Source organism: Oncorhynchus clarkii, chromosome 7 (genome assembly GCF_045791955.1).
Source record: "Oncorhynchus clarkii lewisi isolate Uvic-CL-2024 chromosome 7, UVic_Ocla_1.0, whole genome shotgun sequence".
Classification (NCBI taxonomy): domain Eukaryota; kingdom Metazoa; phylum Chordata; class Actinopteri; order Salmoniformes; family Salmonidae; genus Oncorhynchus; species Oncorhynchus clarkii.
The window spans coordinates 22,186,401-22,214,069 of record NC_092153.1 but is presented as its reverse complement, the minus strand read 5'-3'; the positions used below and the strand labels follow the sequence as shown (position 1 = coordinate 22,214,069).

At 43.6% G+C, this 27,669-nt stretch overlaps 1 protein-coding gene across 1 annotated transcript; it reads left to right on the top strand.

Moving 5' to 3' along the window:
• Window positions 1-184: 184 nt before the first annotated feature.
• On the top strand, window positions 185-27,605 carry LOC139413065 (SLX9 ribosome biogenesis factor). The gene is made up of 6 exons (XM_071160094.1): window positions 185-498; window positions 787-907; window positions 11,110-11,178; window positions 15,972-16,140; window positions 24,506-24,574; window positions 24,816-27,605. The coding sequence occupies exons 1-6, from the start codon at window positions 310-312 to the stop codon at window positions 24,943-24,945; spliced, it is 747 nt and encodes a 248-aa protein (XP_071016195.1). The 5' UTR covers window positions 185-309; the 3' UTR covers window positions 24,946-27,605.
• Window positions 27,606-27,669: the final 64 nt, after the last annotated feature.

Below are 27,669 nucleotides of genomic sequence, written 5' to 3'. Positions count from 1 at the left end.
GTATATATACAAAGATGACATACATATGACATTTTATCATCTTAATAATTTAGATACACGGTCGTGATTTACTTCACCCATTTTGTTTTCTTGTAGGCCTATTTTTTTTGCCCACTTCATCAGTCACTGCGGGATTTTGTGAGGAAGAGGCGGAAATATAGTTTGCACGTAATTGTTTCCCCCGGTCACATATCATAGAGACGCACATTTTGTTGTCAAAAGATTTTCCACGTTGTTAGCTAGCTCGAGCATGAATGTGGCTTCGGAGACAGATCGTATCTTTATTGAACTCAGTAACTAAAAGGCAGTATGGTTGGAAAGATAAAGCGGGTCCGTGAAAAGCTTCATCAGGCTGCGGTTAAACTTGACAGTCCTCCGTCCGGTGGCGCAAGATCCACAGATTTAGAAAAGGCACCGATTCCAAGTGGTTCATTCATCTTCGATGTAAACAAAACAAACAATGCACAGTTGCAGATAAAGAAGGATGAAAACGCGAAGGTATTTTATCAACACATAATTTAACGTTCGCTTGCCAACTGCGTCTCTTCTAGATGGTTTAGCTAACGTTGTAGCTGAAACTATTGTTAGAACAGTTAACGTTAGCTAGCTAACAGTTATCTATTTCACTAGCTAGCTAGTTGTCAGATAGCTAGAATCATAATGTATACGTACGTACATGTTCATGGGATCAACCTAGCTGACTATAGAGAAATTATTTTGAAGTGTGGTTTTTTTCCCTCCAATATATTTATGTTGGGTGTCAATGTGGATGTTCTCTTCCAACAGACCCCACTGAGTTCCTTTCCAAGTGGAATCTTTGCTGGCACACAAATCAGCCCTGAAGCCCTCGTGCAAACTCTGAAGTTTGAAGAACCATCCAATGACACTGTTACACCTGCACAGAAAGGTAAAGACACTTTGATTGTCAAACCAAAATATTTAGCTACTTAATCAGTGGAAATCTGCACGAGAGTACTTGTCTGTGTGTCTCAATAACGAACCGTATTCTACCTTCAAGTACATGCATTTCATTTTCGTGACGTTTTAGCTCCCCCAAACGTCCAGGAGACATTGTTTATTTCCAGCAACATCAACCAGGCACATAGTATTTTTCTGAACACAATATGTTATTCTCTTCTACCACAAGAGGGCAGAAAATACAAAGGGATCACTCGACGGCAAGTGACTTGTGATGTGACGATGGCAACAGCTCAGTCTATGCAGTATATTGCTTAGCGATGGCAACAGCTCAGTCTATGCAGTACATTGCTTAGCGATGGCAACAGCTCAGTCTATGCAGTACATTGCTTAGCGATGGCAACAGCTCAGTCTATGCAGTATATTGCTTAGCGATGGCAACAGCTCAGTCTATGCAGTATATTGCTTAGCATTGGTATAACATTTGTAATGAAGAAAAGTAAGTAGGATGTTAACCTATAGATAAGAAACGATGCGCCCGCCAACCTCTTCCCTCTTGAGACCTAGGCTCTTTTGAATAAGCTCAAGCCCAATGTAAGTCAGTCAGAGCAGCTACTCCAGCTGCAGTGGCAGAGCTGCAGCAAGAAGCCCGTCTTCCTTGTTAGACAACAGAGGACTGGTTCTATTTATAGCCGCTCTGCAGCATAAATAGTTAATGCACGAAATCAAGGTTCTGTTCAGTCGCCTAGCTCCCCTGCATCAGTGTTCCTCCCTGACTAGATGAGTCGTGGCACCACTGACGGACACCGAGGAGGCTGGTGCTGCAGGGTGTAGTTCTCTTGGTCGGGTACCTCGCTGCGGCCCCATGGGAAAGCATCAGGTGTTCCTGTCCCTTGTGTATTACAGTGTAGCAGTGATTATGTCGATACACAGTGTGTAGTAGTCTGCCCTGACTCTTTGTCAGAAAGACTGTCAGAGAGCTGCGTTGAGTGTCACTTTTACTGTCTGTCTTTCTCATCAAGGTTGTTCCAATGTCTTGTTGTCTCTTGCTTGTTTAGGCTTTTGTCTGTAGTGCATGGTGGGAGGGGTGTTCAGGGGTACCCGGTCCCTGGCTGGCTGGCTCGATCTCTGGAGATGGTGTCTGGCTGTTCCCTGTAGCTAGTGAGCAAGGATTTAAATAGCTTCCGTTTCTGCATTCTGCTGTTTCTTTCCTCTTCTTGCTCTCTTACTCGCTTGCAGACGCACACAGACTGCTACCGAGTACTCAGTCTTCAGCCTTTTCTTGCGTCAAAACTAACAGGGTGTGTTAATACGTTGGATGTGTGTGATCTAATAACGACGGGTATATTTAGCTATGTCTATTGATTAGGCTAACTAATTAAAGCAAGTGATTTCCTGGCTGATGACAAGTGTATGAGAAAATAAAAAAAAGGACAGGGCAATGAGATGCAGTATTCCATCTGTTGCCATGGTGAAATGTTTGTCAGCGTGCTCTTGTTTTCCCAAAACAGTGTCTGTATATTGGCCTCTTTGTGAAATGGTAACTAGGTTCTGGAAAGCAAAATCTAATTTGACACTACATTAGTGGGAAAAGAAAATTGAGGCGATATAAGTAAGGGTTTATTAAGAATGCTGCTTTTAATTCCTGTCCACAGAAATGGTATGAATTGGATTTTTTCTCATCTAAGCAGACAGACATTGAGAACTGTAGGCTCTTCTAGCTGTGAAAGCTGCTGTGATTAAAGCACTGCCTCCTACACATTAACAATGAGGGAACGGAAGGGAGCCGGCGTTATAGAGAGCAATTATTTTAGCCTACAGCTTATCACTTCAGCTAAACGCTGTCACGTTGTCGTATTAATAGGGGTTTTTCACCTGAAGGATCCCAAATTCACTTTCACTGACTCTACTACATTAATATTACATTTATTTTGGTTCTTCTTCGCGATCACCCTGTCCTCAGCGGTGTCTCTCTGCCCACGGGGATTAAAGCCCCTCTGGTTTCTGTTTGGGCATCTGTCCAGCTAGCCACTCTACTTTGCTATGCTGTTAATTATAAAATACTCTGTTCTTTCTGCCGGAGCAGAAAGAAGCAAGCAAATGCTGTGTGTGTGTGTGTCATGTCTTCTCATCCGTTGCCTGTTGTAGGTCCCCCTGGGGGCTTGTATCCGAGCAGATATAAACTCTTATCTGCCACTTTTAATTCGATTTGATTTAATTAGTATTATTATGCACACTTACTGTTGGTGCTTGGCATATTTGTTGGCACTTTGTGTGTGCATGTTTGTGCGTGCCTTTTGCCTAGTTAAATAAAGGTTAGATTTTTTTAAATGTATTTATTTATTTTTTTACATTTCCCATCCTGACTTTCAGTCTCTGCAGTTGATTTTCTTTTAGGCCTATTCAATTACTTTAGTTCATAGTCTTCACCAGGGCTCTACGCTGACATTTAAAAAAAAAATAAAAAATTTACAAGGAGCATGTGTGTAAAACGGCTGTTTTGTAGATTTGTGAACATATCAAAATACTTAAACTTACATGCAAAATACCTGCTGTTAACTTTTAAATGATTGGAATGAATTAGAGTATAAAGATTTTCAATAAGTTAAACAATTTAGGAGCACAATTCAAAATATTTAAGGCAACAAGCTGTTTTCTTTGTAGTTATGGTGCAAGCATGAATCTGCCAGGACGCCAGGTCGCACAGCAAAATATTTAGGCTCATATGCAAGTAAAACAGTCGCACTGTAGAGCCCTGTTCACTTCCATGTATTCTGTGCTACGTGCGTCTTGAACAGAACAATCTCTGTTTCAAAGAGCAGAACTCCTTGTTGCCATACCACGGCGTGATGTTAAAAGTGATGACTGCGGCAGTTGATCATTCAGTGACCACCTCTGTTTTGACAAAGAGCCCTCTTTGCACTTTTAATAGGGGATATCAGTATCTGAGCCGGGACCCGGTGAAACCACCTCTTTATCTTGTTGTCAGCGCCCCAAAGGCACTACCCCTCCTCTCCTCCACCTAACAGAGAGCTGCCTGTCAATTAAGCCAGAGAAAAGGTGGAAAGCGGAGAGGCTAAGCGGGGGGGCAAACCCAAGCAGGAAAGGAAATGTGGAATTCTCCCAATCACTCATAATAAAGCCTAATCAAGTTTCACGTTTTTGTCACGTGCAGTGAAATGCCTTTCTTGCGATCTCATCGGTGCTATCTATTTCACTGTGTGCTGAGAACCCAATCCTCTCTGGGGGTACAGGGAGGACCAGGGAGGTGGTAAGTAAGGCTCTCTTACCCCACCACAAACGGCCCCAGGTCGGGTCGGGCTTCACCCATCAGCAGTTCAGGGCTGTCAGGGACGGGGATGCAGCAGTAGTAGCGATGCCTATCTGGCCCCTGTACCTCTGCTGCTACAGCAGGACAACACATTTGTTGTCGACACTGCGGTGGCAGATTAAAGATTGGACCAGGCAGGAAGGAACTGCCCTGTGATGAAAGGTGGTGTGTGTGTTGCTGCTGGAAGAGTTGTATCTGAGCCTGGGCTGAAGATGCACGTAGAAATGAAAAGAGAGCGATGAAAATACTTTCGCTTGGTTTGATAGTTCATTTTTATGCCACCATGTTTTGGCTTGAGATAAACTCTGTGATATTGAAGCAGTTTCCGATATAAGGTTAGAGATTTTCGGCAAGGATTTATTAGTTGCAGTGGTATACCCCGTGGGTTAAGAATGAGTCCTGATTTGTGATGTGGGGGCTGGGTCTTGTCCTGACTCATCAATCGCCATGGCAGCAACAGCAGTGGGTGGCTGGGAATTGGTGAGGTCATCCTGTCAGCGAGAAGGGAGTCAGTAACTTCAGTAGATCTAGGTTGTGGTTGGGTGTGGCCCAGTTGGTAGAGCATGGCGCTTGGACCACCAATTATCGTTGGTTCCATTCCCGCTGGGGCCTCCCATATGGAAAATATATGCAAACCTGACTGTAAGTCACTGGATAAAAACATCTGCTAAATGGCATATATACAGTATATGAGGTTAGTTGGAGTCAGTGTCACACTGTGTCTTTTGTAGTAGTGGTGGGGGGAAAAATCGATACAGTTACATCGCATGTGTATATTATTTTGGATGATATTGTATTGATACTTTGACTCGAAAGTATCAATTTATGAAAACTATTTTGCTAGGTAGAGTTACCCACATGAAAAAATACTATAGTATACTATGGTATAAATTAGAGGTCGACCGATTATGATTTTTCAATGCCGATACCGATTATTGGAGGACCAAAAAAGCCGATACACATTTTTAAAAATCGGCCGATTAATGGGTATTTGTAATAATGACAATTACAACAATACTGAATTAACACTTATTTTAACTTACTATAATACATCAATAAAATCAATTTAGCCTCAAGTAGATAATGAAACATTTTTAATTTGGTTTAAATAATGCAAAAACAAGTGTTTGGAGAAGAACGTAAAAGTGCAATATGTGCTATGTAAGAAAGCTAACGTTTTAGTTCCTTGCTCAGAACATGAGAACATATGAAAGCTGGTGGTTCCTTTTAACATGAGTCTTCAATATTCCCAGGTAAGAAGTTTTAGGTTGTAGTTATTATAGGACTATTTCCCTCTATACCATTTGCATTTCATTAACCTTTGACTATTGGATGTTCTTATAGGCACTTTAGTATTGCCAGTGTAACAGTATAGCTTCCGTCCCTCTCCTCGCTCCTCCCTGGGCTCGAACCAGCAACACAACGACAACAGCCACCACATCGAAGCAGCGTTACCCATGCAGAGCAAGGGAAATAACCACTCCAAGGCTTAGAGTGAGTGAAGTTTGAAACGCTATTAGCGCGCGCTAACTAGCCAGCCATTTCACTTCGGGTTACACCAGCCTCATCTCGGGAGTTAATAGGTTTGAAGTCATAAACAGCGCAATGCTTGACGCACAACGAAGAGCTGCTGGCAAAACGTACAAAAGTGCTGTTTGAATGAATGTTTACGCGCCTGCTTCTGCCTACCACCGCTCAGTCAGATACTTGTATGCTCAGTCAGATTATATGCAACACAGCACACGCTAGATAATATCTAGTAATATCATCAACCATGTGTAGTTAACTAGTGATTATGATTGATTGTTTTTTGTAAGATAAGTTTAATGCTAGCTAGCAACTTACCTTGGCTTACTGCATTTGCATAACAGGCAGTCTCCTTGTGGAGTGCAACGGGAGAGAGGCAGGTCGTTATTGAGTTGGACTAGTTACTGAAAGGTTGCAAGATTGGATCCCCCGAGCTGACAAGGTGAAAATCTGTCTTTCTGCCCCTGAACGAGGCAGTTAACCCACCGTTCCTAGGCCGTCATTGAAAATAAGAATGTGTTCTTAACTGACTTGCCTAGTTAAAGGTATATTTAAAAAACACTTCTTTAAAAAAATAATAATAATTTATCTGCAAATGGGCCGATTTAAAAATAAATAAATGTTCCATTATTTATTTGAGGCTAAATTGATTTTATTGATGTATTATATTAAGTTAGAATAAGTGTTCATTCAGTATTGTTGTAATTGTCATTATTACAAATACATTTTTAAAAATCGTCCAATTAATCGGTATCGGCTTTTTTGGTCCTCCAATAATCGGGATCGGTGTTGAAAAATCATAATCGGTTGACCTCTACTTTCAACCTTGTGGCTAGGGCAGCAGGAGGACAGCAGGACAGAGTGGAAAGCAGGCCAATGTAGCAGCACACTCACCCAGCATGAGCACTTTTAACCATGTTAGCTAGAGCATAACTCAGTTATGGAGGACATTACCTCAATGTAGATTATTTGTCAAAGTGAATCATTCCACTTGGCATAATTTCAATGTTGAATACTATTGTGAAAGGTATTATTGGGACAGTCCATACCAGTGTTGGGGTCCATTTCAATTCGGGAAGTATGCTGAAACCACAATTCAAATTTTTCCCAGTGCGTTTCAATGAACAAAAAATTTATCTGAATTTGCTTTACTTTCTAAATTGACTAGAAATGAAATTGACCCCAACCCTGGTCCCATACCATAATGGATGTTTGCATAAGGAGAGAAGCTGTAGGATGTTTTTAATAGCAGTGGATAGGCGAGGAGGAGGCAGGGGAATGACAAACAAACACTATGAATTCTCTCACTTGTGACTTACTCCCGCTGTCCCACACTGACAGTTTCATTGCCGCAGAATGATATTAGCTACGACCACACAACCCGGACATCCCTGCCAGCTCCCCCTGCCAACCGCGCTGCCCACTCCTCTCCTTTAGTTTTTTTCCCTTCCTGCTATCGTTAGTGGAGAGTCATTCCCCAACAAATGTAGGCTGAAGAATTGATTTGCCTCTACAGCGTGGGCACTGTGTATTGTATTGTCATAACATGATTGGAAATAGTTCTTTCCTGCCTTTCCTCCTCACTTTTGTTGATAAGTCAAATCCATTTCTAACACATTAAAGTACCTATTGAAATACATTCTACAAGGCAGCTAGATTCAGAGATGGACTGGCACAGTACAGATTATTTAATAGTTATTAGGTGGGTTCTTATATGTCCTATTTCACACATGTAGAAGTGTGTTATACACGTGTGAATTGGACATAATGTGAGAGTGGGGTCATGGCCAGTAACATAGTAACTACACTCAAGCCAGTACAGTGATTAGGACCCCAATGGCCAATTGCAGCACATTCCCATGTGTTTTTAATGTCTTTCTGTTGTACCAAATATCTGTTTTTCGAAATGCAACGTGAGGACTGTGTTTTCAAAGCTTACGTTTCAACTGGAAGTACCTTAGAGCTAGAATCCTTAATTGCTACTTCCATTTTTGGACTTGATATAATTAATGACATACCCCGTTGAAGAATATAACTAATGCATGCCTCGCGAGCTTGGTTCAACGATCATACCCCCAAAAATAGAAGCTTGTTTACTCCAATGTTTGTAAAGAGTGCAAATGTAAACAAACACTGGATTGCCTGAAAACATGGTTAAAACAAACCAAGAAAAATGATCATGGATGGTCAGGCCTTGCATCCCTAGCTCCGTCTATGAATTTGAGAGTGGTCACATTTCTCCAGGCCCATCCCTCAGCGTTTTACAAACACAGAGGCGGGGTGCAGCCCATGTCACTGCCTCGTACCACCTGTCCGTAGGCTATATCCAACATTTAACAGAAGCTCATCTGCGTCATTAAATGAGATGCTATTGATCGGGGAGGTGAAGGGAGTGGTGCCCCATTAAACAACATCTCCGGGCTCTCTGTCTCTGCACAATGCTGTAACCTCAAGCTGCCATTCAATGATTGGACGTTTCTAATTGAACACGAATGATAGATACGACATCTACAATGTCATGGTAATGATGACGACGTGATTCATCTGAAAAGGTCTGGATGAATAGACCTAGTTATTGATCCATCGTCGTGGTTATTGTCATTGGCAGACGAAAACAACATCTATCAAAACGAAACAGATCTCCTTTGTTCAGTTTGACAGGAATAACGTATTGTCGCTGAATAGGCAACCACAAAAGTGCTGTACGAACCTCTTAAAATTAGATCCCAGGGTACAATGCCGCCTTTTCGGAGATGATGCATTGTGGCACTGTGTGTTGGCATAAGGAACATGAGAGTAAGAAAGGTCTCTACTAGAGATGTTGCAGCGTGTAGCATTTGGGTCCCATTGAGTTCCACTTTACCGATCTCTCAGACATGTCAGTCAAGGACTGCGGCGTTGCTAATTACAAAGCCAATTCCATCAGTAGGCTCTATTAGCTATATACAGTTGAAGTCGGAAGTTTACATACACCTTAGCCAAATACATTTAAACTCAGTTTTTCACAATTCCTGATATTTAATCCTAGTACAAATTCCCTTATTTTAAGAATGTGACATTTCAGAATAATAGTAGAGACAATTCTTTTTTACATCTTTTATTTATTTCATCACATCCCCAGTGGGTCAGAAGTTTACATACACTCAATTAGTATTTGGTAGCATTAACTTTAAATTGTTTAACTTAGGTCAAATGTTTCGGGAATCCTTCCACAAGCTTCCCACAATAAGTTGGGTGAATTTTGGCCCATTCCTCCTGACAGAGCTGGTGTAACTGAGTCAGGTTTCTAGGCCTCCATGCTCACACACACTTTTTCAGTTCTGCCCACAGATTTTCTATAGGATTGAGGTCAGCGCTTTGTGATGGCCACTCCTATACCTTGATTTTGTTTTCCTTAAGTCATTTTGCCGCAACTTTGGAAGTATGCTTGGGTTCATTGTCCATTTGGAAGACCCATTTGCGACCAAGCTTTAACTTCCTGACTGATGTCTTGAGATGTTGCTTCAATATATCCACTTAATTTTCCTTTCCTAATGATGCCATCTATTTTGTGAAGTGCACCAGTCCCTCCTGCAGCAAAGCACCCCCACAACATGATGCTGCCACCCCTGTGCTTCACGGTTGGGATAGTGTTCTTTGGCTTGCAAGCCTCCCCCTTTTTCCTCCAAACATAACAATGGTCATTATGGCCAAACATTTCTATTTTTGTTTCATCAGACCAGAGGACAAATGATGTCAATTAGCCTATCAGAAGCTTCTAAAGCCATGACATCACTGTCTGGAATTTTCCATGCTTTTTAAAGGCACAGTCAACTTAGTGTATGTAAAGTTCTGACCCACTTGAATTGGGATTTAAGTGAAGAAATCTGTCTGTAAACAATTGTTGGAAAAAATTATTTGTGTCATGCACAAAGTAGATGTTCTATTCAATTTGCCACAACTATAGTTTGTTAACACGATATTTGTGGAGTGGTTGAAAAACGAGTTTTAATGACTCCAACCTAAGTGTATGTGAACTTTCGACTTCAACTGTATAGGGCCAGGCTGCAACACTGACACTTAATTTTCCCAAAGTCATTGAGCAGCGCATCGATCCTGTTTCTCTCTCTTTCGTCAACAGAGCGTGAAATCACAGGGATGGATTTTTTACATTTTTTTTTAAAGCACACCACAATAAACTGTCACCTGCCCTGTCAGATATCAAGGTCATGTTTTGTGTTCAAAACAATTCAACCGCTGTACTGTAGTTTTAAATTAGTGATTTGCTTTTCTTTACCAACTCTCTCTCAAATGTGTATGTTTTCCACTAGACACTCCAGTGATATGGTAGACGGTGACCATATGCGTACTGCCCAGCATCTGTTCTTTGTCATTGCGCTACAGGAAGCAACTGTCTGTGTGATAACCTCTGCTCTTATCGCCCAGTGTCAGTGATAGCGCTTTCTTTGTCAGGAAGGGCAGAGATGGGAACAAATGCTCACACACACCACTGGGGCTACCCTAAGCACAGGGGGCCCTCAACTTGCTTGTCCCAATTACTGAAAACATTCCATCCCAGGATGTTTTTCTAAAGAGGGGGAAATAGATAGATATAGTAGGTAGTGTTTTCTGTTCTCAACCCCCCTCCCTCCGACGGTATCTCTCCCCGTTCTCCATGCCTTTGAACCAGGAAAGACGTGCCACATGTCCTGATCTAGCCATATCACAACAATACTGTGATTACTTTCTCCCGTTGGGCTTAAAGTTTTACGGGCTTTTCTTTTTCCTGTCCAATCAAGCTCTCGCTGGGAAATGTCAATTTTTATGCCCCAAACTCAAATCTGTTATTATAATTCTATTCAACTGTGAATTATTTATTTTGCAATGGGAACATTTTACTGGTTTCATTCGTCTTGTGGAAAAAGTCCTGGCACATTTCAATTTACAAAGCATTTAAAAAAGTCGCCACTCTTCCTTTATCGTTGATGAATTGCTTTGAATGTTGGTGAATTGATTTGAATGTTGGTGAATTTAATTGAATGTTGGTGAATTGCTTTGAATGTTGGTGAATTGAATTGGCGTTGAATGATATTTTCTATTGTTGATGATGACCTCTTCACATACATTGTGGGTACCCTCATGGGTAAGTTCTCTTACTAAATGTGTGAAGTATCAATCAAATTTCAATCAATCAAATTTATTTTATATAGCCCTTCGTACATCAGCTGATATCTCAAAGTGCTGTACAGAAACCCAGCCTAAAACCCCAAAACAGCAAGCAATGCAGGTGAAGAAGCACCTATCAGTGTAACATTGTGGATGCTCACTCACTCACTCAGTCTATCTGTTCACAGCCCCGGAGGAGAAGAAGCAGCAGACGAAGAAAGAGAAGATGAAGGAGAGGCGAGACAGGTGGCTAAACAGTGAGTATTGTCATAACGTAACATAGATCTGACTCGTACTGTTTCTCCTATTTGACTGGTCTGTGACCCACTGACACCTTTTCCTTGTCAGCAGGAGTAAGGCACCCTCAAAGAGTTACACACAATCGGGAACTTTATTGGCAGGAACGTATGTGACTAATGTGGTTCTGTGCAAAGAGAGATGATGAATGAATATACTGTCTATAATAGACATATCATGATAATGAATGGTTAAGCAGATACAAGAGCAATAATAATATGGGCCGAATAGTGGTACTCACTTCTGCCCACACACCATCACACATGTTCACTTGAAGAGAGACTGAGTAGGCTCTGAGCAGGCAAGAGGACTGTGTCTGGTTCCCTAGCAACCACCAGACGCTAGCAACCAGTGGTCTGGTCACAAAGGTCAATAGGAGATTGGGGAGCCAGTTCATGACCCCTTGATCTCTGGCACTGTTTGGGGCCTGGGTGGAGTGAGCTTCATTAAGTGATAAGACTCACAGGCAGGGGACTCCGTAACAGATCAAATGTTATTTGTCACATGCTTCGTAAACAACGGGTGTAGACTAACAGTGAAATGCCTACTTATGGGCCCTTCCCAACAATGCAAAATAGAAATAGCATAAGAAATTTAAATAAAATAGCACAAGGAAAAAATAGAAAAATAATAACTCAAAGAATAAATACACAATGAGTAACAATAACATGGCTGTATACACAGGGTACCAGTACAGAGTCAATGTGCAGGGGTACGAGGTCATTGAGGTAGATATGTGCATATAGGTAGGGATAAAGTGACTAGGTAACAGGATAGATAAACAGCAACAGCAGCTTATGTGCTGAGTCAAGAGGTTTGTGCAAAAAGGGTCAATGCAGATATTCCGGGTAGCAACTGGTTAACTATTTAACTAACGATTTAGCCGTCTTATAGCTTGGGGGGGGGGGGGGGTTAGACTCTGTTCAGGGTACTTTTTGTTCCAGACATGGTGCATCGGTTCCGCTTGCTGTGGAGAACAGTCTGTGACTTGGGTGGCTGGAGTCTTTGAAACTGTCAAACTTCACGTTTTTGTCTTTCGACCCTCGTTAATCCTGACATTGGGGCTCTCTCCCAAAAGAGTTTGAATTGATCAAATGTAGGATTATGCCTTTTTGTGTTCAAAAATAAAATGTTTGAAAGGCAAGAGATATGCCTTAGCAGCATTAGGTCGGTGCGATGAGGAGCTCCATCCCCACTGATCTCTCCTGAGAACCTGAGGTCTCTGCGCTGCGCCAGCCCGCCAGCCCTGTTTACAACCCCTTTTTAAAGCTACAGTCTGGCATTTGTTATCCAGCAAAATCAGCAGCCCTCTGAAATGACCATTGAACAGATTCCCAGATCCCAGATTGGGCTTTTAACACCACCACCTTACTCTTCTAGAATTGTGATCATTTAGTAACCCAATCTGCTGATCCAATCAATTCTCTGTGTAACACAAGATGTCTCCTCTGTGCATATCATTAGGCGCTAATGGTCCTTTTGACTCCGTCTGAAATTAGAGACAGGCTGCGAGCCTCAGACCTCTGCAGTTTTCGGAAATTAACGAGGAGAAAGAAAAAAATTGGATAATTGCTTTTCTGACGTAGGCCAACTGTATTCCAGGAAGAGGCAGGGCTGTCTATCTGCAGCATGGGGGTCCTCTGGATCTGTACTGATGAGGATGTGCAAAATATGTGTTGATGAATAAGGGTAATTATTCCGACTGTATCTTTCACAGAGGTGACTTAATGCCCCGTGTGTTCCTTCATTTAGTCTAAATAAGAGACGGAGGTGGCAATTCAATCAAGTATCTAGCTACAGTTCTACACAATCTGGAAATAGCCTAAGGATTAGCCTAAATGACATGAGCGGCGAATCATTTTTCAGCAGACATTTTAATACCTTCAACACGTCCTGTCTATGATCTGGTCGTATCCACCAAAGTCAGAATTGATACTTAAAGCCATAAAGTTTAATGCGCCTCAAGTTTCACCTGTTCACGTCATCGGTACAGACGTACAGTTCATCTGGTTTGAATATTCCTCCCTTGCTCTGATCACAGTATTTGTTCAAGTCTAGTGGTGATGTCGGATTTAGTGTTTTGCCGCTGATATGGTCACAGTCAATTACATGGGCAAGTCTGCACATAAGAAACCGTACGGCTCATAGTCATCATAACTCATGGCTGAAATGGATGGGATCAACACCACTCTGATGAAAGCCAAAAGGCCCAAACCACAATGCTTTTAACCATATGTTTTCAATCTCAAGAGAAAGAGATTGTCCTCACACTATATACAAAAGTATATGTGGACACCCCTTCAAATGAGTGGATTCGGCTATTTCAGCCAAACCTGTTGATGACAGGTGTATAAAATCGAGCACACCGCCATGCAATCTCCATAGACAAACATTGGCAGTAGAATGGCCTTACTGAAGAGCTCAGTGACTTTCAACTTGGCACCGTCATAGGATGCTACCTTTCCAACAAGTCAGTTCATCTAAATTTCTGCCCTGCTAGAACTGCTAGAACTGTCAACTGTAAATGCTGTTCTTGTGAAGTGGAAACATCTTAACAAGTTCCAAACTGCCTCTAGAAGCGAAGTCCGCACAATAACTTTTCATCGGGAGGTTCATGAACTGGGTTTCCATCCGAGCAGCCGCATACAAGCCTGCGCAATGCCAAGCGTCGCCTGGATTGGTGTAGTGCTCGCTACCATTGGACTCTGGAGCAGTAGAAACGCGTTCTCTTGAGTGATGAATCACACTTCACAATCTGCCAGTCCGACGGACGGATCTAGGTTTGGCGGATGCCAGGAGAATGCTAACTCTGACTGCGAGCCAGGCCTAATTGTCCAACCTCAGTGCCTGACCTCTCTAATGCTCTTGTGATAAATGGTCCCCACAGCAATGTTCCAACATCTAGTGGAAAGCCTTCCCAGAAGAGTGGAGGCTGTTTATAGCAGCAATGAGGGACCAACCCCATATTAAATACCCATGATTTTGGAATGAGATGTTTGACGAGTAGGTGTCCACATACTTTTGCTCATGTAGTGTATAAATGCCACTCTACAAAGGGGTATAGGTAATCTTGGTAAGGCTACTGATTTGTTGTGGAGACACATCTTTGACATACAGTAAGTCTCTGCTGCTTGTGCCATGATGGAAACATTGTAACCTTCCTGAACCATCAAACAAGAAAAGCGTCAATACAGGATTAAGATTGAATCCTACTACACCGGCTCTGATGCTCGTCGGATGTGGCAGTGCTTGAAAACTATTATGGATTACAAAGGGAAACCCAGGCGCAAGCTGCCCAGTGACGCGAGATGAGCTAAATGCCTTTTATGCTCGCTTTGAGACATGCAACACTGAAGCATGCACGAGAGCACCAGCTGTTCTGGATGACTGTGTGACAACGCTCTCGGTAGCCGATGTGAGCAAGGCCTTTAACCAGGTCAGGATTCAGATGGATTACCAGGATGTGTACTCAAAGCATGCGGGGACTAACTGGCATGTGTCTTCACTGACATTTTCAACCTCTTCCTGACTGAGTCTGTAATACCAACGTGTTTCAAGCAGACCACCATTGTCCTAGTCCCCAAAGAGGCGAAGGTAACCTGTCTAAATGATTACCGCCCCATACCACTCACGTCGGTAGCCATGAAGTGCTTTGTAAGGCTGGTTATGGCTCCCATCAACAGCATTCTCCCAGACACCCTAGACCCACTCAAATTCGAAGACTGCCCCAACAGATGACGATGAAACAGGCTATAGGGAGGAGGTCAGAGAACTAGCAGTGTGGTGCCAGGACAACAACCTCTCCCTCAATGTGAGCAAGACAAAGGAGCTGATCGTGGACTACAGGAAAAAGTGGGCCCAACTGGCCCCCATTAACATCAATGGGGCTGTAGTGGAGCGTTTCGAGAGTTTCAAGTTCCTTGGTGTCCACATCGCCAACGAACTAGCATGGTCCAAACACACCAAGACAGTCGTGAAGAGGACGCGCCAATACCTTTTCCCCCTGCAGGAGACTGAAAGGATTTGGCATGGGTCCCCAAATCCTCAAAATGTTCTACAGCTGCACCATCGAGAGCATCCTGACCAGTTGCATCACCGCCTGGAATGGCATCTGACCGACCATAAGGCGCTACAGAGGGTAGTGAGTACGGCCCAGTACATCACCGGGGCCGAGCTTCCTGTCATCCAGGACCTATATAATAGGCGGTGCCAGAGGAAAGACCATAAAATTGTCAGACTCCAGTCACCCAAGTCAAAGACTGTTTTCTCTGTTACCACACGGCAAGCGGCACCAGAGTGCCAAGTCTAGAACCAAAAGGCTCCTCAACAGCTCTACCCCCAAGCCATAAGACTGCTGAACAATTAATCAAATTGCCACCGGACTATTACATTGACCCCCCCCCCCCCCCCCTATTTCTTTTACACACTGCTGTTACTCACGGTTTATTATCTATGCATAGTCACTTCACCCCTACCTACATGTACAAAAGACCTTAACTAACCTGTACCCCCGCACACTGACTCGGTACAGGTACCCACTGTTTATAGCCTCATTATTGTGTTACTTTTTATAATTTTTTTACTTTAGTAGATTTTTGCTTTAGTAAATATTTTGTTAACTATTCTTGAACTGCACTCTTGGTTAAGGGCTTGTAAGTAAGCATTTCACGGTAAGGTCTACACTTGTTGTATTTGGCGCATGTGGCAATTAAAGTTTGATTTGATTTAAATGCTTTTTTTGTGTGATATTTAGAGATCAGCTCCATCAAGCTGGCCAAGGAGCAACAAGTGGCCCAGGCTAAGAGGGCAGCCATGCCCGTTGTGGGTGACATGAGGCCGCTGGCAGACGCCCTGCCAGAACTCTGCCAGCTCATCCCCTCCACCACCAAGACCTCCAGAAAGGCCTCCCGAAAGAACCGTGTGTAAGTACACATCCCTGGGGAACACCCCAACAATGCTATGATTTCACACCATCCTCTTTCTCCTCACACCCACTGACTGTTCTTACAGCTGTTGGTTTGTCTGGCAGGCCTCGTTTCATCCATGAAATGGGTCATCATTTTCTTTACCGTCATGTCATAGGTTACGTTTTTGTCACTCTGTCGTCTCCTCGCCCTGTCCAACCCTTTGTCTGCCTTTTTGTCAAGTTGAGTTTATCCAAGTGAATTTCAATCCTCTGTTTTAGGTCTTTCTTAGCATTTTTGTCACAGGAATACATGAGCTCATAATGTTCCAGTGTTTGGTTGGTCTCAGGGGCCCCTGGTAGCAGGGGCCAGCCCAGCAGCAGTGCTTCAGGACGCTGTCACTGGGTTTAATGAGCCATGTTACAGGACTGACCTGGATGGACATTCCCGTATATTTTCCACACAGTACATTATGACAGAACCAGAGTGCCACAGCACACAATACTCCCCTACCTCTACAGTATGGCCTTCAGCACAGTTAGCCAGGCTTTAGTAAGTCGTTTTGAGGCATAGAGGATGGATGTGGCAGGGTTGCAACATAATAAGGGAGCAATTGACTTCCGTTCAAAACAGAGGAAGAAGGAAGAGGACTGGGGTGTATTCATTAGCCGGATTCCATTGCAAAAATGTTGGTCTTTCGCAAAACGTTTTGGTCTTTCGCAAAACCTTTCTATTAGACAAATGCAGGTAGGTCCCTCCCCGTTTCATTCCCTTTGGTTCCTAGAGTAAACGCTAAACACACCAAACGTTTTGCAATGGAATTCGACTAATGAATACAGCAGTGGTAAGATTATGCCGTAAAATGCACTAAATAAGAGGGGAAGAAGTCGCCTCCCAACGGCGATCCTGCAAGTGAATGAAGTCTGATCTCGTTCTGAGGACATTTCAATTGTGCATTATACCATTCCTCTTTGGTTTCTGGATGCTTCCAGGGTTATTTATTGCAGTCAAATTCAGCTCGGGAAAGCCTCAGTGGAGCTTGTTTATTGTAATGGGCAGTTTTTCAATCAGTCATAAATGTCTGTATGACTTAATGCCTTGGAGCCAATGCCTTGCTTTTGTTTTTTTAATGTGCTACAGCTCTCTCTCTTTCCCTTTCTCTCTCTCTCGCTCTCTTTTTTTATTTATCTTTCTTTCTCTCTCGCTCCTTCCTGTCTGTTTCTATCTGTGTCCCTCTCCCTCTCTCTTCAGCTTAAAGATAAAGTAAAACAAGATGGGGGCTCAGCGGAGCACACACAGGCCTACCTCCTAATTGTAACTATCAGACTCAAAACAAAAAAAAAGATATGCACCATATAGGTTGTATAAAAGGGCCCTTTAGACTGTTCCAATACATGCAATTAGCCTTGTGGCTCTTGCAAAGCCTTCCATCAGAGTCCATGGAGACACGGTTGCTAGGCAGTGGCGAGGTTAGCTCCCTTCTCACGAGTTAATTTTCCCAGGAGTCCGAAGTAGCAGGCGCTATAGAGAAGATCGAGAACAAGTCTTCGAGAAAGGTTATTTGCTGGTGAAAGGCAGTCTTTTGATGAAGACCAGGAGATGGATGTGGCGAATTGCTTTTGAACCCGTTTTTGACATGCCCGTTGTATATTCATACAAGGAAGTCACGTAAGGCTTAATACTGTTCTGTCGGGCTGACATATGGACGTGTTTGAAGTGTGAAACAGGGATCCTAACATAAGCCAAAGGCCAGAGATGTCAGCAGTGACTATAAGTGTGAACAAGACCGGCTTATGACCGCCAGCTGTGTGACACTGGAATTCCTCCCTGACTGAAGTTATAATTTTGGAATTCTCCATAGAGTAGATCAAACGGGACCAGGCAGATCATGTTAAAGGAATGGGACGTTAGTTATTTTTCCATTCCGGTGATATTTGACTTCATGTCAGATACATTTTCCTTCAATTCCACCTTTTATCAAAAACCATAAAATGTCTTTGTTATCTTTATTTTTTTAACGGAATAAGGAATTATGGAATAAGGGTACCTGAACTTTCACCCCCAGAGGAAGGTTGTTCTTCTTGACACTGACAGACACCTCTAGAAGAAGATGGGGGTTGTGTGGTTCCTTATACAACTCAACCATTGTAAGAGTGCAGACGGCGCCTATATTACATGCTGGCCTACCTATGACAACTTAGACCCTCTTGCCCTGTATGTGGTAGGTAGAATATTTGTTAGGAACAATGTGTGTGTAGTGGGGTCTGAAATTATTGACACCCTTGATAAAGATGAGCAAAAATGACTGTATAAAATACATAATTAGATGTGTTCACATTTTTTATATACGAATACAATTGCTCAGAGAAAGGGATTTTGTTTAACAAGTAAGGTGCCTCCCGAGTGGTGCAACGGTCTAAGGCACTGCATCGCATTGCTTGAGGTTTCATTACAGACTCCGGTTCGATCCCAGGCTGTGTCACAACCAGCCGTGACCAGGAGTCCCATGGGGTGGCGCACAATTGGCCCAGCGTAGTCTGGGGGATGGTTTGGCCGGGGAGGGGGGCTTTACCTGGCTCGTCGCGCTCTAGTGGCGGGCCAGGCCAGGCGCCTCCAGGCTGACTTTGGTCGTCAGTTGAAGGGTGTTTCCTCCAACACATGGGTGCGGTTGGTTTTCCGGGTTAAGCGGTCTGGTGTTGAGTGCGGTTTGGCAGGTCATGTTTCATAAACAATTAATGAACATGCACCTGTGGAACGGTCGTTAAGACACTAACAGCTTACATACAGTAGGCAAGTAAGGTCACAGACCATAGTTATGAAAACTAAAGAGGCCTTTCTACTAACTCTGAATAACACCAGAAGAAAGATGCCCAGGGTTCCTGCTCATCTGCGTGAACGTGCCTTAGGCATGCTGCAAGGAGACATGAGGACTGCAGATGTGGCCAGGGTAATAAATTGCAATGTCCGTGCTGTGAGATGCCTAAGACAGTGCTACAGGGAGACAGGACGGACAGCCGATGGTCCTCGCAGTGGCAGACCACATGGAACAACACCTGCACAGGATCGGTACATCTGAACATCACACCTGCGGGACAGGTACAGGATGGCAACAACAACTGCCCGAGTTACACCTGGAACGCACAATCCCTCCATCAGTGCTCAGACTGTCCGCAACAGGCTGAGAGAGGCTGGACTGAGGGTTTGTAGGCCTGTTGTAAGGCAGGCCCTCACCAGACATCTTCGGCAACAACGTAACCTATGGGCACAAACCCACCGTTGCTGGACCAGACAGGACTGGCAAAAAGTGCCCTTTGACGAGTCGCGGTTTTGTCTCACCAGGGGCGATGGTCGGATTTGCGTTTATCGTCAAAAGAATGAGTGTTACACCGAGGCCTGTACTCTGGAGCGGGATCGATTTGGAGGTGAAGGGTCCGTCATGGTCTGGGGCGGTGTGTCATAGCATAATCGGTCGCATCATCGGACTGAGCTTGTTGTCATTGCAGGCAATCTCAACGCTGTGCATTACAGGGAAGACATCCTCCTCCCTCATGTGGTACCCTTACTGCTCATCCTGACATAACCCTCCAGCATGACAATGCCACCAGCCATACTGTTCGTTCTGTGCTTGATTTCCTGCAAGACAGGAATGTCAGTGTTCTGCCATGGAAAGCAAAGTGACCGGATCTCAATCCCATTGAGCACGTCTGGGACCTGTTGGATCGGAGGGTGAGGGCTAGGGCCATTCCCCCCAGAAATGTCCGGGAACTTGCAGGTGCCTTGGTGGAAGAGTGGGACAACATCTCACAGCAAGAACTGGAAAATCTGATGCAGTCCATGAGGAGGAGATGCACTGCAGTACTTATTGCAGCTGGTGGCCACACCAGATACTGACTGTTACTTTTGATTTTGACCCTCCCTTTGGTCAGAGACACATTATTCCATTTCTGTTAGTCACATGTCTGTGGAACTTGTTCAGTTTGTCTCAGTTGTTGAATCTTGTTATTTTCATACAAATATTTACACATGTTAAGTTTGCCGAAAATAAGTGCAGATGACAGTGAGAGGACTTTTTTTTTTTTTGCTGAGTTTATAGGGCAAGTAATCAAGGAGGTGATGGAGTCCCGGTGAGTATTGACACACAGGTGCGTGTAACGATGGTGACAGGTGTGCGCCATAACGAGTGGCCTGGTGTCCTAGAGACCGAAGAGGGAGCACACGTGGCAGATATCCTTATGGACTGCCCTCTTCAATTCAAACCACAAGATTTCAGTGGGTGTCAAGTCTGGAGACTGAGATGGCCTTTGCAAAATGTTGATTTTGTGGTCAATTACTCATTTCTTTGTGGATTTTGACATATGCTTGGTTATTGTCTTGCTGGAAGATCCACTTGCGGCCAATTTTCAAGCTCATGGCAGAGGCAACCAGGTTTTTGGTTAAAAATGTCCTGGTACTAGGTAAAGGGCATGACGCAGCTGGCCAGTGGAAGCAAAACAGCCCCATAACATCAAAGATCCACCACCATATTTTACTGTAGGTATGGGATTATTTTCAGATCAAGATGCAGTAGATGGTATCGAGTACAGTATATACATATGAGATGAGTAATGTAGGGTATGTTAACAAAGTGGCATAGTTTAAAGTGGCTAGTGATACATCTATTACATAAAGATGCAGTAGATTATATAGAATACAGTCATATATATATATATATATATATATATGAGATGAGTAATGTAGGGTATGTAAACATTATATTAAGTAGCATTGTTTAAAGTGGCTAGTGATATATTTTTCCATCAATTTCCATTATTAAAGTGGCTGGAGTTGAGTCAGTGTGTTGGCAGCAGCCACTCAATGTTAGTGGTGGCTGTTTAACAGTCTGATGGCCTTGAGATAGAAGCTGTTTTTCAGTCTCGGTCCCTGCTTTGATGCACCTGTACTGACCTCGCCTTCTGGATGATAGCGGGGTGAACAGGCAGTGGCTCGGGTGGTTGTTGTCCTTGATGATCTTTATGGCCTTCCTGTGACATCGGGTGGTGTAGGTGTCCTGGAGGGCAGGTAGTTTGTCCCCGGTGATGCGTTGTGTAGACCTCACTACCCTCTGGAGAGCCTTACGGTTGTGGGCGGAACCATTGCCGTACCAGGCGGTGATACAGCCCGACAGGATGCTCTCGATTGTGCATCTGTAGAAGTTTGTGAGGGCTTTCTCATTGAGTGCATGTGAGTGCTTTCTCATGCGTTCTCATTTCGAAGCCAAACCTACCACGGGTGTGTGTGGCCCAAGAGCTATACTTTCATGTCATCCAGCAAAAGTAAACACCTAGAGTTTGCTAAACAGCATTGGCGCTTGGATTGGAACCAGTGATTTGGTCAGATGACATGACAATCAAGCTCTTTGGCCACGCACACGAGGGGTGAGTTTGAAATGAGAACGCATGAGCAGAAAAGAGCCCCATACCAACTGTATAATATGCTGGTGGATCTTTGATGTTATGGGGTATTATTTGTTAGACAAAATCTATTTCTCTGTGCAATTGCATTAGTATAAATTTAATATAATTTCAAATTTTTTTTAGCATACAATATAGATCAGTATTTGAATTATTTACCTCTCCTTGAGCGCAAAACTTTTTAGCGGCCTCCCTCGTGACGGCGAAGAGAAAAAAATGTTTTGAGTTTCCTGCAATTCTACACATTTTGTCATGGGATGGATGCAAATGTTTGCAGTTTTTAATATCATAACTGATTATGAATGGATCCCAACCTGGTCGGTATTTCGACCATGCTTACTACAAGTTTAAATAGCTGGCCACTAGACTAATTGACCAATCACATTTTTGGGGGGCTGACATGGGCTAGTTGAGTGACTGATGCACAACCAACTTTTGAAATTGCACCTTGTGTGTTCTATTCTAACTCTCAACAATAAGTTGATATCGCCACTGAGTGAGTTAAAAAAAAAAAAAAAGTTTTATTGTTCCGCAGGCCTACAAAAAGGGGTGTGGGCCATATTGACTAACTTGCTCTTCAGCCAACACATTCTCTCTTCAGTTGCCAACGATATCAAGTTCTCAGTTGTGTTCCATCTGTGTTATTATGAGAAGAGTTGATATTTATGATGATAATATTTGATTAATTCCCGCGTTGAACTCTTGTAGCTGTTCTGTCCTGGTTGGACCTTTTTAGACTAGACTGTGTGTTTACTTTTACTCCACAAGGCTGTTTTCACCTTTGACCTTTGACTTCCCCACTGCCTCCAACCTAGCTGCAGTTCCCATGACCTCTTTTGCTGAAAAACATATTTATTTGGATTTAAATAGTTTTAATTCGCAAGCAAGTCCGTGTCTACCCCTTTTTCACTCTTGTCTGTCAAACGTGTCACAACTCGCAAGAGCATATGTTTTGTCCCGTCGTGCCCTTGTTATGTCTTTGCTGATGTGTTTGGTAAACTCAACATCCATTTTGCCATAGAAACAAGGTTTTTCTGTACATCACAACTTGGCATGGTTAATTGTTGGACAAGGCCAGAATGGATCAGCTCAGTTGGCCTGCCTCCACCTCTGTCTGTTATTAGTAAATTAAGTACTCGTCTGTCTGGCCCCAGTCCTAAATAACTAAACACATACAGGAAAGTTCTAACTATGGCACTGCCTGGAACCATCGCACATGGATAGCACATTGTGGTCCTAACTACCGTTTAAAAATATATATATACACTGCTCAAAAAAATAAAGGGAACACTTAAACAACACAATGTAACTCCAAGTCAATCACACTTCTGTGAAATCGAACTGTCCACTTAGGAAGCAACACTGATTGACAATAAATTTCACATTCTGTTGTGCAAATGGAATAGACAACAGGTGGAAATTATAGGCAATTAGCAAGACCCCCAATAAAGGAGTGGTTCTGCAGGTGGGGACTACAGACAACTTCTCAGTTCCTATGCTTCCTGGCTGATGTTTTTGTCACTTTTGAATGCTGGTGGTGCTTTCACTCTAGTGGTAGCATGAGACAGAGTCTACAACCCACACAAGTGGCTCAGGTAGTGCAGCTCATCCAGGATGACACATCAATGTGAGCTGTGGCAAGAAGGTTTGCTGTGTCTGACAGCGTAGTGTCCAGAGCATGGAGGCGCTACCAAGAGACAGGCCAGTACATCAGGAGACGTGGAGGAGGCCGTAGGAGGGCAACAACCCAGCAGCAGGACCGCTACCTCCGCCTTTGTGCAAGGAGGAGCAGGAGGAGCACTGCCAGAGCCCTGCAAAATGACCTCCAGCAGGCCACAAATGTGCATGTGTCTGCTCAAACGGTCAGAAACAGACTCCATGAGGGTGGTATGAGGGCCCGACATCCACAGGTGAGGGTTGTGCTTACAGCCCAACACCGTGCAGGACGTTTGGCATTTGCCAGAGAACACCAAGATTGGCAAATTCGCCACTGGCGCCCTGTGCTCTTCACAGATGAAAGCAGGTTCACACTGAGCACATGTGACAGACGTGACAGAGTCTGGAGACGCCGTGGAGAACATTCTGCTGCCTGCAACATCCTCCAGCATGACCGGTTTGGCGGTGGGACAGTCATGGTGTGGGGTGGCATTTCTTTGGGGGGCCGCACAGCCCTCCATGTGCTCGCCAGAGGTAGCCTGACTGCCATTAGGTACCGAGATGAGATCCTCAGACCCCTTGTGAGACCATATGCTGGTGCGGTTGGCCCTGGGTTCCTCCTAATGCAAGACAATGCTAGACCTCATGTGGCTGGAGTGTGTCAGCAGTTCCTGCAAGAGGAAAGCATTGATGCTATGGACTGGACCGCCCGTTCCCCAGACCTGAATCCAATTGAGCACATTTGGGACATCATGTCTCGCTCCATCCACCAACGCCACGTTGCACCACAGACTGTCCAGGAGTTGGCGGATGCTTTAGTCCAGGTCTGGGAGGAGATCCCTCAGGAGACCATCCGCCACCTCATCAGGAGCATGCCCAGGCGTTGTAGGGAGGTCATACAGGCACGTGGAAGCCACACACACTACTGAGCCTCATTTTGACTTGTTTTAAGGACATTACATCAAAGTTGGATCAGCCTGTAGTGTGGTTTTCCACTTTTAATTATGAGTATGACTCCAAATCCAGACCTCCATGGGTTGATAAATTTGATTTCCATTGATAATTTTTGTGTGATTTTGTTGTCAGCACATTCAACTATGTAAAGAACAAAGTATTTAATAAGAGTATTTCATTCATTCAGATCTAGGATGTGTTATTTTAGTGTTCCCTCTATTTCTTTGAGCAGTGTATATATTCACATTTTTTTTAACCATAATCATTCCATATGAAATCAATCACTTTTTGACCATCTTTGTCATTTTGTCTTTCCCTCTCAGGCCAGTGAAGAAGAAGCCGGAACCAACAGACTTCAGCCTGATGAAGCCAGCGCAAAAACGCAAACTCCTGTAAGACCTCACATTGACCTGTACCCGACCATGGCCAAACCACCACTGATGATCACATGTTTAACTTGTTTTTCTCCATGAGAAAATGACATGAAGCTTAAATGTAAATGTTGTCCTGCTGATTATCAGCGCAACCAAGATAATAAACTGCCCATCTGCTGTTTACTTTTACCATTATTATGTCTCTTTATTTTACATTTTGTTATTACCATACGACCTACGTGTTTTGTTTTGATCTCAGGGAGAGTGAGACCAGTCGGTTTAGTGAAGCTGTGAAGAACCTGGCACACAGCAAGACTAACCCTCTGGCAGCTATTGGTGAGCATCTGAGGAAGAGACTGAAGCAGGAAGAGGAGCAGGGGCCTAGCTAACGTGTTCGACTGGAGGCGCCATTTGGATCTGCAGTAGAGCAGAGACGGGGGGGGTCGTGTTTGAGATCGACTACGCTGCAGTCGGCAACTGCAGACTGACTGACTGATCTAGAAATAACCTTGCATCCTATATAACTACTTAATATTATTTGTCGATCAGTCATAAATTGATGCTTTCAAACACGGCTATGGCACAAGAAAGACCCTGCCTTTTTATTTAAGGGTGATGCCTGCATCCCTGTGCCCGATCTACCAAACCTGCCAAAATCAATGGGCTCTTTTTTGATTGAAGTGGTTTTGGTCATTGTGCACTATACCAGTAAAACATCAGAGGACTTACAGGTTGTCTGAGTAACGGCAAAGTTCACAACGCTTAATTAGATCATGCCCCCAGTTCTATAGAAGTTGAAAATGAATAGTTACGTTTGTGGATGAGGGGAAAAACAAACTGATGTTGTAAATGTTAAGAATAGATCTGTCATCAAAACGTCTCCTTTCAATTTGCGTACAGTATCTCTTCCACGTTTTCTTTTTAAGCAATATTAAAAATGCAATACAGTACATTCAAACTTGCCTTCCATTTTGTTTAACACTGCGTATGCGTCACGTCTTTGTGATTTATTGGTGAATCTGAATTTAGATCAGATCGTGATGGATATGGAACGTGGAAGGTTCCAGTTTGGAAGCCGGGTTCCGAATACATTCTATTCAAACTGCGATCTGCAATCCTGAGGCTCAGAACAGCAGCATATCCATGGAAACCAACCGGTCATATCAATGAGCATAAGTAGCAACAGGGGTGTGCCACGCAGGTCCAGAAATAGAAAGGAAACATCTTCAGCCTAGAACTGATGATAAACATGGATGTAGATGGACACTTCAGACTGTTAGAGCCACAGAGGTTACGTCCCAAATGGCCCCCTATTCCCCATTGCGCTACTTTAGGCCCAGGTCAAGAATAGTGCATTATAGCAAACGGGGCGCCATTTGGTACGCAGTCAGAGGGTACAACCTGAGGAGGAGGAGGAAGATTAAGAGGGAATGGAGAAAGATATCAGAGATGGGAATTGGGCTTTCAGGCACCAATCTGATTACATTTGAAAGAAGAAGATGAAATAGCCAATTTAATAGAAGGTATGTTTATTGCTGGCACAGGCCGTTGGCACTCGTTAGTAATGCTTGATATGATTGGAGGAATTTCTGTAGACCATAGTGCGGGGTGAGTTCTAATCAGAGTTGTGTAGCCGATACGTGCTTAGTACTCTGCATGTAACAGGGACATTCTGTCCTTCATATCAACACAGGTTGAAGACTGATAGCCAGTGGACCTACAGTAGATTTATCCTGTGGTCCTCTGTATCTCAGTTGGTAGAGAATGGCACTTGCAATGCCAGGAAAGTGAGTTTGATTCCCAAGACCACCGGTATCTAAAATGTATGCACGCATGACTCTTTGGATGAAATCGTCTGCTAAATAACATATTATTATATTTTGTTGAATCATGTCGGCCTCTATGGCGTTCAATGGCGCGTTATTGAATTACACGGGCTTATGGCCGTTTTATAGTGCAAATATCAGTCTGCCGTTACCCCCTGGTTACAGGCTAACGTTTTAATCATTACAGTACAGGCAATTGCACTGCCATTCAGCAACACCTATCCATCTTGTCTTAATTTCAAGTATTTGGGAATGGGCATGACTTTGTAACAAGAAGCAAAGCAGTTCAGTTTCCACTGCATATTTCAAAATTATTCAAAAGGATTTTTGTCCTGTATATATCAGTAGGATTACACTAGTCTCTTGTAACAGAGGTTCTGGGTGTGAGGTTAGGCTTACTCGGACTGCCTTGTGAGTGATTGCTCTCGTCTCCTGTCCAGTATAGGGGCTTTAAATGAGCAGTGCTTCCACTGGTATTCTGGGTAGCAGGGTGTCGTGTTGTGCCGTTGTTACTGTGAGGGCCAGTGGGACAGCACGGTGTGTGATATCTTTCTCTTAGTGTGTGATAAGTTAAAAAACATAACTGCAAATAATGATCCGTTGCTCTCCACTCTACATGAGCGATGTCTTGTCTATTCATTTTCTTGAACACATGTCCTTGGATGGCTTGTAGATGTTTTTCTCGAACCAGGATCTTTTCATGTCTGTCTGTTGTGCATTCTGTCTGTTTCTGTTCCTCAAGCCCAGCTGCCATGTTCCTCATTCATGACTCCTACTGTAGTTTTATGTACTATCTTGGGTAGACTTAGCTAAAAACAACACCCTCCATGACTTTCATTAGGGTAATGTACAACACAGTCATCTGCTCGTGAATGGTGCCTTATAGAGTACAGTACTATGCAGAATTACTCCATCGATGTTAAAGAAACTATAGATTCCCATATCCCCATGTCTTTTGTGGCTCTGACTAAGTACAAGTGACTGTTAGCCACAATGCTCTGTTGTCGGCTACAGTCTTCAGGACATTGGGGAGTGACTCACCAGAGTGCAGCTATTATGTGATTCATCCATGAAGCCAGCGGTGGTGTGTGTGTGTGTGTGTGTGGTTTGAACACATTTTCCCTGCTCATCATTGTTTTGGCTGGCTGGCTCCTGTGGAACGTCTTCAGGACTGTTTGCAGACGTGACTAGTCCCCAAGTCGTTCTCCCTCCAGGCAGGTGCGGTGAGTCAGTGAATCTTTGACACACACACACACATTTTATTCTGTAGTTTGCCATGACAGTGTA